This window comes from Emiliania huxleyi, assembly GCF_000372725.1.
Source record: "Emiliania huxleyi CCMP1516 unplaced genomic scaffold EMIHUscaffold_527, whole genome shotgun sequence".
Classification (NCBI taxonomy): Eukaryota; Haptophyta; order Isochrysidales; family Noelaerhabdaceae; genus Emiliania; species Emiliania huxleyi.
This window is the reverse complement of record NW_005198038.1, coordinates 25,867-41,499: the sequence shown is the minus strand read 5'-3', so window position 1 is coordinate 41,499 and position 15,633 is coordinate 25,867. Positions and strand designations below refer to the sequence as shown.

The following is a 15,633-nucleotide window of genomic DNA, read 5'->3' as shown; positions in this document are numbered from 1 at the left end:
AGCGCTGCCGACTGCGGCGCCACCTTTGGTGACCCACCCACCTCTCCCTTGTGTTTTGTCTGGGGGGGGGGGGCTTCTCCTGCGGAGTCGTGCGTGCGCAGGGCTCCTCTTTGCTTTCTTCTACTCCCTACTATCATCGCTCGTTCCCCCGTCCTAGCCCCTCACGAGTCCGTCTGGCCAGCGTCTGCATCATTGCTGGCTCGAATACAAAAACGTAGCATGCCCTAAGCCTAACTAGGCCTCCCAAAAAGCTATTTAAGCTTCAATGAGTATTCTTGTGCGTCAGCAGGCACCCCTTGTCGGCGGGCGTTCGGTAGTCGAACTGGTGCACCCACACGTTGCTCGCGTACTTTCGGCCCACCGTCGTCGGCTGCGCCTCGTGGTTGGTGTAGGGCTCGTCCCTGCTCGGGCTCGCGTCCATGATGGACGGCCAGATGACCGCATTGCCCTTGACGGCGGGCATGACGACGTCGAGGTCGGCAAAGCGCGTGCCGCCGCCCTCGGCCGGCGTTGACAGGTACATGAAGAAGGTGTAGACGCGCGGGCCTTGCGGCGTGAAGAGTCCCGAGTTTTGGTCGTGATGCACCTTGAAACAGCAAACAAAGGCGACGCGTGAGCGTCAGTTCGCTTTGGGGCTGCTACAGATCTCCACACCTTGTAGAATTGGCCCGGCTCGTACTTCAGGATCTGGAACGGCTCCATGTACCGCACCTTCGGTTCGGGGGGGCGGTGAGGGTAGGCTAGCTTGATCAGCTTGGGGCGGCCCCGCGACCCCCGCGCGCAGGCCAGGCTGGGAGATGCGCGTCTCGGCAAATCTCGGCGCATCTCGGGCGCATCTCGGCGAATCAAGACGCGTCTCGGGTGCCATCTCGGCGCATCTCCCCACCGGGGCGCGCGTCAGGTTGGAGATGCGTCGCTCGACCGCGGCGGTGCGCGGGTCGGCGGAGCACTCGTTGTTCGAGCACCAGCACTGGGTGGAGGTTCGCACCTAGAGCCGAGAGGAGCCGACGTCACCGAGATGGCCCGAGACTGCAGCTCGCTCGCAAGCGCAGGCGTGCGCACGGGCGAGAGCTGGTCGCCCGCGAGCGAGCGGTCAAAGTGCGCCGCGCAGCCGCTGATGAAGGCTTCTGCCTGCAGCAACGACCCATGGGCGGGGTACCTTTCACCCACCTCTCCATTCGTGTGGTGTCCGTTGCTATGGGCTCGTTTCTTTCAGCCGCCCGCCTCGCTGGCGCTCACGAAGCCCTCGAGCGCGATGACCCACGGGGAGTCGGCTCCCTTGGGACCGGCGCCCGGCCGTGACAGTGCGCGCGGCTTGTACTGCGGAAACTCGGCGAGGATGCGCTCCATGGTCTGAGAGATGCCGCCGGGGCCGACGAGGGGCGGCGTGTCGGGGGGGACGTCGCAGGCGGTCCGCTTCTGGGCGCACGTGCGGCACGAGGTTGCACACGAGTCGCTCATGAACTGCGGGTTTTTTGTGCACTCGCCCGCCTCGGCCCACCTGCTGCAGAGCGGGTCCTTGTCGCCGCAGTCAAAGGCGGCCTGCATCGAGGTCCAGAGGGATGAGCCCATCCGACAGAGGCCGCACGCCGTCGGGCAGGCGATTAGCATCGCGGTCTTGTTGCTCACGCACTCGCCCGCCGCCTCTCGCGACCGGCAGCCCTCCGCCGGGTCGTCGCTGCAGCCCTGCCGCACGGGCGTGGCCGGCGCGTGCGCCGAGGCGCCGCACGCGTGACAGGAGGCGGCGCAGTCGTGCCGCATGAAGTCCGGATTCGCTTCGCACTCGCCAGCAGCCGCCCACCCAGCGCAGAGCTCGCTGGCGTCGACACATCCGTCGGCGCCCTCCGCCTCGAGCTGTCGCGCGTGCCGCTGCTGCAGGACCTGGAGACCGCCAAACTCGAGATGCCTCGCGGGTGCGTGGCTGCCGTCGCTAGAGGACAGCGGCGCGAGGGCGAGCAGCATACACACATGCAGGAGATGCTTGTATGGACGGCCGCTGCTCCGCATCCGTCGGCGAGGAGGTCTGGCAAGGCGAAGTCGAGGCAGCGGCGTTGGCGAGGCCGAGCAGACTCGCAAGCACGCGCAGCGGAGGCTGGAGTTGGGTCGAGTTTGTCGGCACAGTCAGTCATTCTTACACACCTCCAAGCATGGAGGACGGGCCCACACGCACACACACGCTGCACACGATTGGCTCGGGAGCCGACACGAGGCACGCTGTCACCGGCCGTAGCACTGGGTCCGGACTGCTGGACGCACAACACACAGCTCACAGGACAGCTCACGAGGTGGCGCTGTATAGTGGGGTTCTCAGGGACCGACACGGGAGAAGAAGGTGGAGCACAGGGACGGGGACACAGAACTCACGAACTGATATCCCACCCCGCGCCGGGGGCGGTGGCGCGCGCGAGCGCCGGGGTATTTGGACCCGCAGTCTGGCAGGCGCCAGGCCACAGATCCGCCGGCAGAGCCTTCAAGCCGCATCCGCGATCCGCGCCGGCTCTCAGAAGAGATCCGGCGCGGTGCTGACCGCGTCCTCGCAGCGGACCACCGAGTTCACGATGATGTCCGAGGAGAAGCGGTGCAGCTGCGGCACGATGCGGTAGTCGCACAATGCCGCATTGCGGTTTGCGGCACTCCTGCTGCAACGCGCGCGCGGCGGTGAGGAGAGCGCGAGCCCTTGAGCTGCTGGAGTCAGTCCATCGCCCGCGCATGCGCGCTGGCCTTGAGGTGGTTCCACCAACAACTGGCCCAGGGGTTGTGACCCTGCGCAAAGCGCAGGAATTTGCCGAGCGTGCCCTTGGTCCTAGGGCCCCGCTCGGGGAGTTGAAGGCGGCCGCCGTGGTGCGTGTAAGGGTTCCGGAGAACCTCTTGGCACCACGCGAGTGGCGGCCGCCACTCCGACGCGCCGTCGGTGGCGCCGCGCAGAGCGCGCAACACCACCAGAGGTGCGCCCAAAAGCCACGGGCATTTGTCGGCACAACTAAAAGAATTTAAGGTAATTCCCGGCCCAGTGGGGATTTTGGCCTACTCAGTGACCGTCTAGGGGCCCTAAATGGCCTGCAATGCCATATCTTTTGTGCCTAGCTTGTAGAGCACCTTAAAAAAGTACTTTGTCTTGGAGTGAGCATTCTGAGCAGGCTGCCGTCGAGCGACGAGCCATGCTGGCTCGTCGCGGGCTGCGAGCTCGAAGACCCGCGCAGAGCGTCGCCGAGCCTGGCGTGCCCGCCCGCTCGCCCGCGGCCGCAGGCGTGGAAGCCGAGCATCCTGGCGTCTCTGGCAAGCGCTCACATGCCAAAAGACACCTCGCAGCCTGAGGGAGGGTGTAGAGGATGTAGAGTGTAGAGCGCTGTAGAGCTGTAGAGATGTAGAGCGCTGTAGAGCTGTAGAGCTCTACATCCGCCGCGGGACGAGGCGGGTGCGTTGTAGAGCGATGTAGAGGCGCTCTACAACGCGAAATCTCTACAACAAACTCTACATCATAAGCGCGAACGAGGCACGGTCGCTCTCCGACATGAGGCGCGTTGCACTTGCCAGTGCTGCCCTGGCCTTCTGTCTGCCCGCCCAATGGGTGGGAGGTGCCTCTGCTGCTGTGGCATGCCTCACGGCTGCGACTGGCCGGCGCCTCGGCGCGTCAGCTCGGCTCGGCGTAGCGATCGTGGCCAGCGCAACTCGCCTGGACTCAACAGCTTGGTATAGTATCATTGTATCCTTCTCGAGGGGGTATCAAGGTATGCTCTAGGCTCTAGGCCTCTGTGGGGACTTATCTCGGCTGGGTATCAAGGTATCGGATCGGCGGCCGCGCAGCGAAGCGACAATTCACAGCTCGCACCGAGGACCGAGCCCTCCCGCATGGAGCATGGTCCGCCCCGGTATCATTCAAACTCTTTGCGCTTCCGCCGTACCCGCGCGCCACGCCCACCAGCTGTTGCGCGCGCAATGCACCCGTTTCGGCAAAGCCAGCTGTTGTCTCGAGCGCGTTGTCTGTCTTGGCGCGCGCGCAGCGCGCGAAGAGGGGGGAAGAGGGGGGTCGTGTCCGGTGTGAAGGGTAACCCACCAGGGTATCAGCCTATCCTCTAGGGGCCCAATGCGGGTCCTCTCAAGAGGGTATCAGGGTATAGCCCTGGGGTATGATCTGGGATATACCAAGCTGAAGTGCCGTGTTTGTTATGACCCCCCCCGATGAACACACCGGTGAGGGTGGGCGAGACGATCGAGGGGTCCCGTACCATGCGGAACCGACCCTATCCAGTGCTCAAGTGCTCAAGCTGAAGTGCAGAAGGGGTCGCCATCTTGCACTTGCACTTGGGCCCCGGCTAGGGAGCTCGAAATCCAGCAAGCAATGTGGTTAGCCACGTTCGCCTCCCAGTCCCTCTTTGTGGCCTCTCCGCCGCCCGTACGTGCGCCGCAACGTGCGCCCGCTCCCCAGCTGAGCGAAGACCTCGACATGGCCCTCCTCCGGCGGCGCGTGGACGCCGTCTCGCGGGGCGAGGCCGGCGCTCGCCTCTTCGACCTCGACCCGATGGTGCCAGGCCAGCGTCTCGTGCTTCCGGCGCCGGCGGCCTTTGTCGACGTGTGCCGCGCCGCGACAAATGCAGAAGGCGTGCTCTGCATGTTTGGGCGGCAAGGGCTACGCATCAACTCGCACGGCGTGGAGGTTGAGGTCGAGTCGATCGGCGACGCGGACGCTCGTGGTGGGGCCGAGGTGGCGCTGCGTGCTGGCCGCCTCTGCCGTGCATTCGAATCCGGCGCGGAGGAGGGATCGCGCTGGCTCGGGCGGCAGGCGCGCGTGCGCTGGGTGGCGATCGATGGCGCAGAGGCGGTCGAGGGCGCGACAGAGTCGCTAGGGCCGGTGACGGAGGCGGCCACGGCGGAGCTCCTCGCGTCGCTCGGCCCGCTCGTGGAGGAGTGGATCTCCCTCCTCCGCTCCACGAGTCGGGAGCGGTCGCCGGGGCAGCTCGACGCCGTGCTGGACGACCTCGGGCCGCTGCCGGGCGAGTCGAGGCCGAACGCGCGCGCGCTGTGGGTGGCGGGGCTGATAAACCCTCTGCCTGCGCTTGGCGTCGCTCTGGAGGTGCGCCCAGCCGCGCTAATGGCCGCGACCGCAGACGAGCGGATACGGGTCGCCGAGTTTGGCCTGCGCGACTCAATCCAGCGGCTGCGATCGCCGGGCCCGCCATTCTAGCGATCGCGTGTTTGGTGCCTAGGACCTGGACGGCGGCTCTCTCTGTGGTATGTGTGTGCTGTGTGCTCTCTGCGGAATCACAATCACGGCCGAGCGTTTTTTATCTCTGGGTCTGTGGGCGCCCGCCCGCCGCCTCTGAGGGGGTCGGGCCCCCTAGACTGAAAACCGACAAAGGACAAAAACAAGCTCGAAAACAGCCAAAATCAGCCTGCGAGAGAGGCACTGCGCGCCGCTGACCTCATGTGGGGATGTGTGCCGACACCAATACTGATCTAAAACCTGGAAACCCTTGTTCAAAGCCGACCCTAGCGCCATCCTTCCTGCTCTCACCTGATGCTGCTTCCCCGCGCCGCCTCCTTGGGCCCCCTTGGGCGTATTTTCTACTCCCAGTGGGGTCCCGGGCCCCCGGGCCCCCTCTTGTTTTCTGTTTTCTGTTTTTCAAAACGCCCGCCCGCCCGCCACCCCGAGGCGGCTCGGCCCCCCACAGACCCAGAGATCAAAAACGCTCGGCCCACGGAGTTGGAGACGTTTTTGTATGTCGATCGCGAAATTAATTAAACAGCATGTACGGCAGGCTCGTCTCGTTCTCGTCTACCTACCTCCCCACCGCCTGAACTGGTTGTTGAGCGCCTCCTGCTTCGCCCGGCGCGCTCTCCCCATCTCCTCCACCTCCACCATCGCTGTCTTTATTGCAGCCGCATGGAAGTAGTCCTCGCGGCCAATGGCGTCAGCCAGCGCGTCCGGCAGGAGGAGGGCAGGGATCAGGTCCGGTGATCCTCGCAGCTCGCTGTAGAGGCGATCCCTCTCCGCTTTGACCGCCGCCGCCAGCTTGTAATCCTCTCGCTCGACGGCGGCACTGAGCGCCACGTCGAGGGAGCTCGCGAGCGGTGTCGTCGAAGACCAGCCGGCTGAGCAGACCACAGGCGCGGCGCGGACTCGGGGCGAGCCCGCCAGCACTGCAGTGCCGCTGCAGCTCAGTGAGAGAATCAAAGGGCCGAAGAACATTTTGTGGTGCGATGTGGGTGCCGCTACGACAACAACGTCTGTGGGGGGAAGAATTCTTAAGATACAAGCCTCTCTCACAGCACACTGGCACGACAAGGGCGCAGACTGGCGCGGACTGGCACACACACAGGCTCACCACCGGAGCCGCCTAAGCGACTCCGTTAAGAACGGCAATGCACTCCGCACCATGCACAATGCCGCTCTCCCCGCACGCTAGCTCGTTCACCGTCTGCCACGCCACGGCGGTGTGGAGGACGACAGACAAGCGCTGCATCTGCAGCCCGTGCCAGTTCTTGGTGGTCCATGTGACCTCGTCCAGGTGCTGAGCGTGCGAAAGTTTGTTGCTCAGCTGGTTCGCCGCCTCCCTCAGGGTGCTGCGAACCTCCTTTCCAAAGCCTCCGAAAGCCTCAAAATCAAACAAACGTAGATCGCAATCCTGCTGCCGCGCAAAGGGGTAATCGCCAGGCTGCTCCTTGAGCTTTCCCTTGGGGGCATCCTCCTCCTCCCCCTCCTCCCCCTCCTCCTCGGCCTCCTCCTCCTCCCCCGCCACCGCCGCTGCCGTCGCTTCCGACGGAGACCACTTGCCGCGCCCTTTGACCAACTTGAGCAGCCCGGTCTCCGTGTTGCCAAAGCGCACATAGGCCCCCTTCCAACCGAGCCGAATTTCACCCTCTCCATCCTTGCCCTTGCTGTTGCTCGCGAGCGAACTCGTAAGCTTCAGATCGGCAACAAGGCGCCTGTGCCCCCTGCCGATGTTTGCCGCCGCCACGTCAGGTTGTTTTGGATTACTGTAACTGAGGTGTGCAGTCGGCTCCATCTCTGTGGGGGGCAGAAAGCACAGCCCCCGCGCATACGACAACGTCTGTGCCGGGTGGCGGTCGCGCGCTGCCGACGGCGCTCGCCGGCGCTACGGCGCTCGCGGCGCGCTCGTGGCGTTCAGGGCGGCTCGCACACGCACACGCACACGCACACACACACACACACACACACACACACACACACACACACACACACACACACACACACACACACACACACACACACACACATGCACAGACACACAGCCCCTTCCCCTCCCCCCTCAAGGGCGAGGACACGCACAGGCCGCACCTCTAGTGAGGCCCGCATAGTATGTGGGAGACTCGTGCCGCCGCCCCTGCCACCCCTGTGTCAGTGTGCATGTGCGAGAGACTGCCAGCGACAAGCTGGAGGCAGGTCGCTAGACTGAGATGAGACCGCCAGTGGAGTTGGGAGCCCACCGTGCACCGCGCTGCGAGCCTGTCGTGTCCCTTGTCAGGAGCAGGAGAGCCCCACCTGTCCCCCTGATCGTCCTTCCAAAATCCTGCTCGTGCAGGTGGGGACCTTGTCCTCGTCCCATCCCTCGTTTGGCGTGTCTGTCTCCTTTCTTTCTTTTCTTTCTTAACGTCTGTGCCACACACGCACAGACGCGCACATACATCATGCTCGGGCACCATCCATGCTGTAGTGGTTTAGCACACAGACAAGTACTACGATGCCTTGGCGGGCGAGGCCCGATAAAAATTCTTTTCCTTCATGCGGGCACCATCTTCTCACCTGCACGGCCGCTGCCCAGGCAAGATCCAAAGCTGGCACCATCTTCTCACCTGCTGTGGCCGCTGCCCGGCAACAAAATGCTGCTGCTCCTCTCGTCCACCTCGCTGCTATCGGCTGCTGCGCGCAGCCGCACCGGCGTTCGCCACCGCCGCCTCGCCGCGCCCGCTCCGCGACGGGCGATCGCTGTCATGGCGGACGGGGAGAGCAGCATGAAGTGGGCGGAGGCGATCGCGCTACCGACGAACGAGGAGTCCGAGGCGCTGCTTCGAATCCGGCACTCCTCCTCGCACGTGATGGCCCAGGCGGTCCAGAAGCTCTTCAAAGGAACCAAATGCACCATCGGGCCGTGGATCGAGAAGGGATTCTACTACGATTTTGACCCACCGGAGGGGCGGCCCTTCAAGGACACGGACCTGCGAAAGATCAAGAAGGAGATGGGCAAGATCATCTCGTACGGCCTCCCGTTCGTAGAGGAGGTCGTGAGCTACGAGGAGGCGAGGCGCAGGATCGAGGCGCAGGACGAGCCGTACAAGCTCGAGATCCTCGAGACGATCGTGGCACCCGGCCATCGCTGCAGAAGGCTCATTCGAAGGTTCCGGGTAGTTTCAAGGAAGGGTCCGCCTGTTAGGCGCGCGACCCGGCCGCTCCAATCACCATCTGGCACACCGGCGAGCCGGGCGACAAGCGCGGCTGGTGGGACCTGTGCGCTGGCCCGCATGTCGGCTCGACGGCAGACCTGCCAGCAGAGGCGATAGAGCTCGAGTCGATTGCGGGCGCCTACTGGCGCGGGGACGAGGCGCGTCCGATGCTGACGCGTATCTACGGCACCGCGTGGGAGACAGTCGAGCAGCTGGAGGAGCACCGCAGGCTGAGGGTGGAGGCGGCGCGGCGCGACCACCGCAAGATCGGCAAGGCGCTCGATCTCTTCTCGATCCAGCAGGACGCCGGAGGAGGGCTCGTGCACTGGCACCCCAAGGGGAGCAGGGTGCGGCGGATCATGGAGGACTACTGGAAGGACTGCCACTACGAGGGCGGGTGCGAGCTGCTCTACACTCACACTCTCATCGCGGTGCTGTGAGCCGGCGTCTCTTCACACGTGCTGTTCACACCTGCTGCCGCCCATGCTCAGGTACGAGCTGCTCTACACACCGCACATGGCGCCGATCGACCTACGGAAGGCACGCCGAAGCCAGCCGTCGCCTCTTCACAGCTGGCGCCGTGATCAGGCATCGCTCGACCTGTGGAAGACCTCGGGCCATTTCGACTTTTATGCGGACGGCATGTTCAACGCGATGGAGGTCGAGATGAGCCGAGATGAGCCGAGATGAGCCGAGATGAGCCGAGATGAGCGAGATGAGCCGAGATATGCGGTGGCAAGGTAAGGCGCTGGAGGTCGAGAGCAGTCACTTCACACCCTCTCCCAACTGCGAGCAGGTCGAGGGAGCGCAGTACCAGCTCAAGCCGATGAACTGCCCCTTCCACGTGCTCATCTCGTAGACAAAGACGAGCCAAGACCGTACCGCGACTCAGTGGGTTGACCAATGCCTATACTGAATCAGGTGCTCATCTACAAGGACGAGCCAAAGTCGTACCGCGACTTGCCGCTGCGCTGGGGCGAGCTGGGCACCGTCTACCGCTACGAGAGGTCGGGCACGCTGAATGGTCTCTTCCGCGTGCGCGGCTTCACGCAGGACGACGCGCACATCTTTTGCCTGCCCGAGCAGCTCACGGCAGAAATCCTCGGCGTGCTCGAGCAGAAGGAAGGTAGGCTGTGGATGATGAGCGTAGAGTGTGAGCAGGCGGAGATCCTCGGCGTGCTCGACCTGACCGAGACCATCCTCACAAAGTTCGGCTTTGCCGAGTACGAGGTGATGCTCTCGACGCGGCCGGAGAAGGCGGTGGGGTCGGACGAGATCTGGGAGAGGGCGACCGGTGCGCTCGAGGGGGCGCTGCAGCAGAAGGGGTGGAGCTACGGCGTCGACGAGGGTGGCGGTGCCTTCTACGGCCCGAAGATCGACATCAAGATCCGCGACGCGATCGGGCGGCTCTGGCAGTGCTCGACGATCCAGTGCGACTTCAACCTGCCCGAGCGGTTCGACATGGAGTACGCGTCGGCCGATGGCACAAAGGAGCGGCCGATCATGGTGCACCACCCCGCCCCTCCCCACACTCGCCTCTCTCCTCACCCACCTCTCCTCACCTCCCCACCCCTCCCCCTCCCCACCCTTCTCCTCCCCACCCCTCTCCTCCCCTCCTCGCAGGTCCACCGCGCCATCTTCGGCTCGCTCGAGCGCTTCTTCGGCGTGCTCCTCGAGTCGACGGCGGGAGACTTCCCCTTCTGGCTCGCGCCTGTCCAGCTGCGACTGCTGCCGGTTGTTGGCTACGTGGTACGGCCGGCGTCTCCTCGCGACAACGCTTCACGGCCCGACCGCACTGTGAACAGGTGAGCGACGACTTTAAGCCGTACTGCGACGGCGTCATCGCGCGCGCGCGCAGGCTGGGCTTGCGCGCCGAGGTGCGACGTCCCCTTGGGCCATCCCTCGGCCACATTCCCTCTACAGTAGTCTTGAGATCACGCCTCCCCCCCACACGCACCGAGGTGGACGTCGGCGGCCGCTCTCTCTCCAAGCAGATCAAGATCGCAAATAAGGAGAAGGTGCCGCTATACGCCGTTGTCGGCGCCAAGGAGGTCGAGGGCGGCACGCTCTCCTTCCAAGCGCGCACGCCGGCCGGGCTGGTCGACGGAGGCACCCTGCCGGTGGAAGTGGCGCTCCCGCGCCTCGAGCTCGCAAGCAAGTCGGGCGCCGCGGCGATCGACGTCCTCCTCTCCAGCGGCGACGCCGAGGATGCTGACGCGGCCGCTCCAGCGTCCGCGTGAGCTGTGAGGGGTGCCCCGTGGACATAGAGAGGTGAGAGAGTTTTTTTGTGGTACGGGCGGCTCTACCTCTTGGCGGCGGAGGGGGGGAAGGGCGGCGGCGGCGGGCGGCAGGGTCCCGCGAGCCCCGCCGGCGAGGCACGCCCCGGCGAAAGCGGAAAGGGTTCGTCCTCGCGGGGCGGGGTGCGCACTGCGGTCTGCGCGCCGCGAGGATGGAGGAGCCTGAGCCAGGGGAGGATTGGGAAAGGGGGGGAGAGGCCGGAGCAGTTTGTCGGCCTCTTCGAAAGCCCATCAGGGAAGGCGTCGGCTCCGAGGTCATTAATGCTAGAATGCTTCATTCGTTCGGTCTGGATGGATGCACGTACGTGCGTACCGTATGAGCGTGTTGGAGCTACTCACACGTTGTTGTTGTGGTTGTGTGGCCGTCCCTTTCGGCGCAGGATTTTGATTTGCCCGAGCTCCTCTCTCACCACGCGTCCGTGCCCGTGAGGCGCGGGCAGAAGCTCGCCGCCGTGACGTGGCTGCATTTGTACGACTGGCGCACGCTGCAACTCGACCGCGGGTGCGCCGAGTCCCTCGGCGCGATAATCCCCCCGTTTGCGCTGCTGCCAAGGTATCTGGCGGCGCGCGAGGCGGCGGGCCTCGAGAGGATCGTGCCAAGCTCGATGATCGCGCAGGCGCAGCGAGCGCAACGGCAGGCCCAGGCGCGGCGCGAGGCGCATTCTGTGTGAAAATCAGAGCTTCTGTGCAGGGTGGGGCGCCCCTCTCCCATCGTGTCTTCTGTGAGGGCTCCATTTTTTATTTGTGTATTGCAATATTGGTCGAGCGTGTCTCCATCCAGGGGATCGTCGTCGGGGCGAGCGTCTTCGGGGCGTGCGCTTTTTCTGATGCTGTGGTTCTGAGAGAGAGAGATTTTTAGCAATACCAAACAACTCTAACTAGAGGCTGTGGCGTGGCGGCTGGCCGGTCGTCGACCGACGACGGGCTCGAAGGCAAGCAACGGACAGAGAGAGAACCGTGCCATCCTCGATCGCCGTGCAAAGCTCGCTTCCGAGCTCTCACGCCGCGCATAGGTAGGGCCTTTAGGTAGGTAGGAGGGGCCTATCGATGGGGACCTCTCCCTTTTCTTTCTCCCAGCAAGCTAGAGATAAAAGTAAGTACGCACGGATCAGGCAAGATCACAGAATGGTCGCAGTCCGTATGTAATGTAAAGATTGGCAATGAGTTTCGATTCAACAGCCTATATAACATCCCGAAAGATGATGCGGACCCCCAAAAATTCATGAGTCTTTCGGCAAACTCTCGAGCGCTTGGGGGGGGGGGCGGACGACCGATCGTGCGCCTCAAAGTACCCCAGACACCATCCTTCAGTTGCAGGGCTAGCCTCGGCCTCCACGGTCGTCATGCTGTCGTGGCTGCTGATGCAGCCTGTGCTTGAGCTCGGCGCGTGCAACAAGTTCTGTCCACTGAAGACAAATCCTTGGACGGAGCGATGTGGCTGGGGCGGCTGTGGTGACTGCATCGAGTGCACTGCTCTTCGGGTGCTGACACCAACTTCGGGCGAGTGCGCGCGCTTCTGTGCTACCAAACCGCAGCCTTGGGCGGTGCGATGTGGCTGGGGAGGCTGCGGTGGCTGCACGGAGTGCGCCGCGAGAGAGAGAGAGAGAGAGAGAGAGAGAGAGAGAGAGAGAGAGAGAGAGAGAGAGAGAGAGAGACAGAGAGAGAGAGAGAGAGAGAGAGAGAGAGAGAGAGAGAGAGAGAGAGAGAGAGTGGAGAGAGGGGGGGGGTGGGGGGAGATGATCAGACTATCAGATAGATACGAGTTGAATCCCCGTTTGATTTGTTTTGGGAACAAAAAGAATTTTACCATCAGAATTTTGCAACCTCGCACGACAAATGTTACGAAAAGAATTCAATCGAAGCTTCGAGAGAGAGAGAGATTTTTAGCAATACCTTTATGTGATGTTACAGGTGGGTTAAGAGGGAGATGTGCGCGAGCTGCGGGACCGCCGGGACGGCGGGCGGATCTGCGACACGCCGCCACTTTTGGCGACTTTTGGGACGCGCGTCGATCGGCGGAGACAATACCAAACAACTCTAACACTCACACGTCATTTGGGGCCTGGAGAGAGAGATGCGCTCTGCATGGTGGGACATAAAAGAGAGCGAGTACTTGGGCGAGTAGGCCGTGCGGTCGACGCTGCCGCGCGCGACTTTGCGCGCGAGGCGGCGCAGCTTGAGAACGGCGGTGGGCGAGAAGCCGCCGCCGAACGTCTCGTGGAGCAGCAGGTTGAAGTTGTTGCGCTTGACAAAGATCGCGTCGTGGTAGAAACCGCGATGCGCCTTGACGTAGCCGTGGCCGGTCTTGTGGTCGAAGGGTTGGCCGGGCTGCCCGCGCGCCTTGCAGCCCATGTTTAGGCGGCGGGCCTTCTCTTCGGTGTTGCCGAAGGCGTAGGAGTGGCCAACGGAGGCGGGCGTGCCGCCACTCGAGGCGTTGCCAACGCCCGGCGAGGAGGTCTTGAGGAGGGGCGTCCAGAGATTGATTTCATTCACTTCATCGCACCCCCCCCCGGTCCCGCATGGGGTTCTGCGAGGTCGACCTTGTACCCCTCGTTGTACTGCCGGGTGAGCTCTGGTTTCTCCTTGGCGCGTTGGCCGGGGCGCGCATCGCGTCCGCCCAGGCGGCGAGGACGCCGTCGTGGGGCCGCCGGTGGTGGGCCTTGTTGTAAAGGTAGTCGCCGAAGAAATCGACTGGCATGCCCCGCTCGAGCGCGACCCGAAGGGTGGGAAGCGCCGCGGAGAGCCAAAGGCCGAGCTTCCGCTGGAGCTCGTCCTGGAGGGTGTCGGAGGAGAGGGCGGTGGCGTACGTGCCGTCGACACGGACATCGAGGGCTTTGCCGGCGAAAGGCGTTGAGGGGAAGGCTTGAGGCGGAGACGAAGCGCGCGGCTTCGCGGTTGTTGACGGCGCTGTCTCCGAGGGAGAAATCACGACACCCACGGTGATTTGGGCTCGGCAGCTTGTCAGCCCTCAGCCGAAGCTGGGGCTGGTCCCATAGCCGAGAGAGCCCGCGCCGTTGAGTTCGACGCGGTTCTCTCTCTCTCTCCATCCAGCTTCGATGGGCGGATTGGAGACGAGCGGAACTGTTTCAAGACGCCAGGACGCTGCGTTGGGGCCCGGGGCGTTAGAAAAGAAAGGATCGCGGGGACACTGCGAGCGAGTTCTTTACCAGGTTGCAACCCTTGTTCCGCACTGTGCTGTGAACAGAGCACCAACCAACAGCTCTCAGGACCCCCCGGTGCTGGGGTGCTGCCAGCAACCAACCAAGTCGAGCGGAGCAGCGTCGTTCCGATGTTTCGGCGGGCACTTCTCACCTAAGTCCTTGTGGCGGGCCGCCAGGCCCGGAAGCAGATGCCGACGAGGATCAGACACGGCGCGCTATCTGGGCTCGGAGGTCGGCAAAAAGGTTGCGCAACCGACACCAGCGACCAGGATCGTCGATCGAGGTAGGTGCACGCTGCTGAAGCAGTGCACCTACATAGTGCGGGACCTGGGGCAGCAACCAACAACCTGGATGGGGACGGGGTGCTGCTCAACCGGCGGCAAACAGCAGCGTTCACAGCCGAGTGCGGAACAAGCAAGGGTTGCAACTTGGTAAAGAACTCGCGCGCTGGCTGCCCCACCGTCACGCCTCGCCCGACCACCACGACGTACCACAAGAGAAAGTCGCACAAGCGCTCGGAAGCTGTCCAGCTAGTCCACACTCGCGTCGAGCACCTCCTCGGAGACCTCTGCCGCCGCCCACCGCCGCCGCCGCCACCAGACCCGCAGCACAGCGCACACTGCGCCGAGAGCAACGGTACGTCCACCGCAGACCCGCAGTCGAGCACTGGCCCACAGCGGAGCGCAGCTCCGCAGCAGAGTCAAATCGCGGGCATGAGCGACGAGCAGCTCTTTGCCGGAGAGCTCGATCCAGCTGCCGGGAAGCTAGGCGCCACCGCACGAACAAACGAGCAGTCGACGGACGTCCAGCGACTAGACGGCTTGGCTGCTAGGCGCCGACCGCACGCTCCGCAAGCGGCAGCAGCTCCGAAGCGTCGCGTCGCACGTGCTTCCTCTCCTCGAGCCAGGCTCGCGCGTCGTAGAGTTTGGCGCCGGCTGCGGCCACCTCTCCCTCCTCCTCGCGTCGCTGCGGCCAGACTGCCTCTTCACGCTCGTCGAGGTGAAGCCGTACACGAGCAACATCGCGGCGGGGCGGGTCGCCTCCTCCGGCCTTGCGAATGCGGCCGTCTTCACCGGCAGCATCGACGAGTACGCCTCTTCGGCTTAGTTAGTGAATCAGCAACGGAGGACTGAACAATAGGCAGCATCGACGAGTACGCCTCTTCGGCGGCCTGCTTCGACGTCGCGATCGGTTCTCCCCCTCCGCGGCCCGCTCCGCGGCATTCTCAAGCAAGCAGTCGCCCTGATGAGTGGTTGATAAACAGGCCTCCACCTCTGCGGCCTGCTCACCGACGCGTGGCTCGCCCTCGCGGGGGCGCCTCACCCACGGATTGAGGGTGACACAATCTACTGGTGAATCGCAGGCGCGCCTCGCCCCCGCCCTCACGCCTCCCTCATGGTCGAACAAACATGGCTAACGAGTCCACGACAGGCGTGCCTCGCCCTCGCGACTCAGCGGCGCGCGCGCGCCTGCGTCGTGCCTTGCTGCTACGGCCAGCTGGTGGGAGGCGAGAATACCCGAGATGCCCTGAAATTGCCGGAGATTACTGCTACGGCCGGCTGGTGGGAGGTGGGAACAGGGCCGCCAGAGGCGGGAGTGCGGCGGGGGCAATCTCGGCTCATCTCGGCCAATCTCGGCTCATATCGGCCAATCTCGGCTCATCTCGGCGGGTCTCGGCGGGCCTCAGGCGAGGACCACGGGCGAGGCGGCGGAGTGGTGCGCGGCCAGCAGCCTCGCTCGCTCGCCTTCCGTGCGTTGCTCGGCGAGGAGGGCGA

The 15,633-nt window shown here is 64.2% G+C and overlaps 6 protein-coding genes across 6 annotated transcripts; 3 read left to right on the top strand and 3 right to left on the bottom strand.

The window, feature by feature from the left end:
- Positions 1-262: 262 nt before the first annotated feature.
- Positions 263-1,962, bottom strand: EMIHUDRAFT_119786 (hypothetical protein; the record flags this gene model as incomplete). The annotated part of the gene is made up of 5 exons (XM_005766027.1): positions 263-586; positions 655-711; positions 887-988; positions 1,063-1,131; positions 1,240-1,962. The coding sequence occupies 5 exons, from the start codon at positions 1,960-1,962 to the stop codon at positions 263-265; spliced, it is 1,275 nt and encodes a 424-aa protein (XP_005766084.1).
- A 538-nt stretch (positions 1,963-2,500) lies between these two features.
- EMIHUDRAFT_246759 (hypothetical protein) lies at positions 2,501-3,263 on the bottom strand (the record flags this gene model as incomplete). The annotated part of the gene is made up of 4 exons (XM_005766026.1): positions 2,501-2,636; positions 2,738-2,803; positions 2,876-2,980; positions 3,193-3,263. The coding sequence occupies 4 exons, from the start codon at positions 3,261-3,263 to the stop codon at positions 2,501-2,503; spliced, it is 378 nt and encodes a 125-aa protein (XP_005766083.1).
- Positions 3,264-4,444: 1,181 nt separating this feature from the next.
- Positions 4,445-5,182, top strand: EMIHUDRAFT_246758 (hypothetical protein; the record flags this gene model as incomplete). Its single annotated transcript, XM_005766025.1, has 1 exon — positions 4,445-5,182. One exon carries the CDS (start codon positions 4,445-4,447, stop codon positions 5,180-5,182), a length of 738 nt encoding a protein of 245 aa, XP_005766082.1.
- Positions 5,183-5,773: 591 nt separating this feature from the next.
- Positions 5,774-7,004, bottom strand: EMIHUDRAFT_119784 (hypothetical protein; the record flags this gene model as incomplete). The annotated part of the gene is made up of 2 exons (XM_005766024.1): positions 5,774-6,210; positions 6,374-7,004. 2 exons carry the CDS (start codon positions 7,002-7,004, stop codon positions 5,774-5,776), a joined length of 1,068 nt encoding a protein of 355 aa, XP_005766081.1.
- A 967-nt stretch (positions 7,005-7,971) lies between these two features.
- EMIHUDRAFT_76510 (threonine-tRNA ligase) lies at positions 7,972-10,640 on the top strand (the record flags this gene model as incomplete). The annotated part of the gene is made up of 9 exons (XM_005766023.1): positions 7,972-8,316; positions 8,391-8,831; positions 8,989-9,060; positions 9,197-9,244; positions 9,322-9,507; positions 9,568-9,906; positions 10,024-10,137; positions 10,206-10,277; positions 10,362-10,640. The coding sequence occupies 9 exons, from the start codon at positions 7,972-7,974 to the stop codon at positions 10,638-10,640; spliced, it is 1,896 nt and encodes a 631-aa protein (XP_005766080.1).
- Positions 10,641-14,571: 3,931 nt separating this feature from the next.
- On the top strand, positions 14,572-15,214 carry EMIHUDRAFT_246751 (hypothetical protein; the record flags this gene model as incomplete). The annotated part of the gene is made up of 4 exons (XM_005766022.1): positions 14,572-14,661; positions 14,762-14,946; positions 15,003-15,049; positions 15,123-15,214. The coding sequence occupies 4 exons, from the start codon at positions 14,572-14,574 to the stop codon at positions 15,212-15,214; spliced, it is 414 nt and encodes a 137-aa protein (XP_005766079.1).
- Between the last annotated feature and the right edge of the window lie 419 nt (positions 15,215-15,633).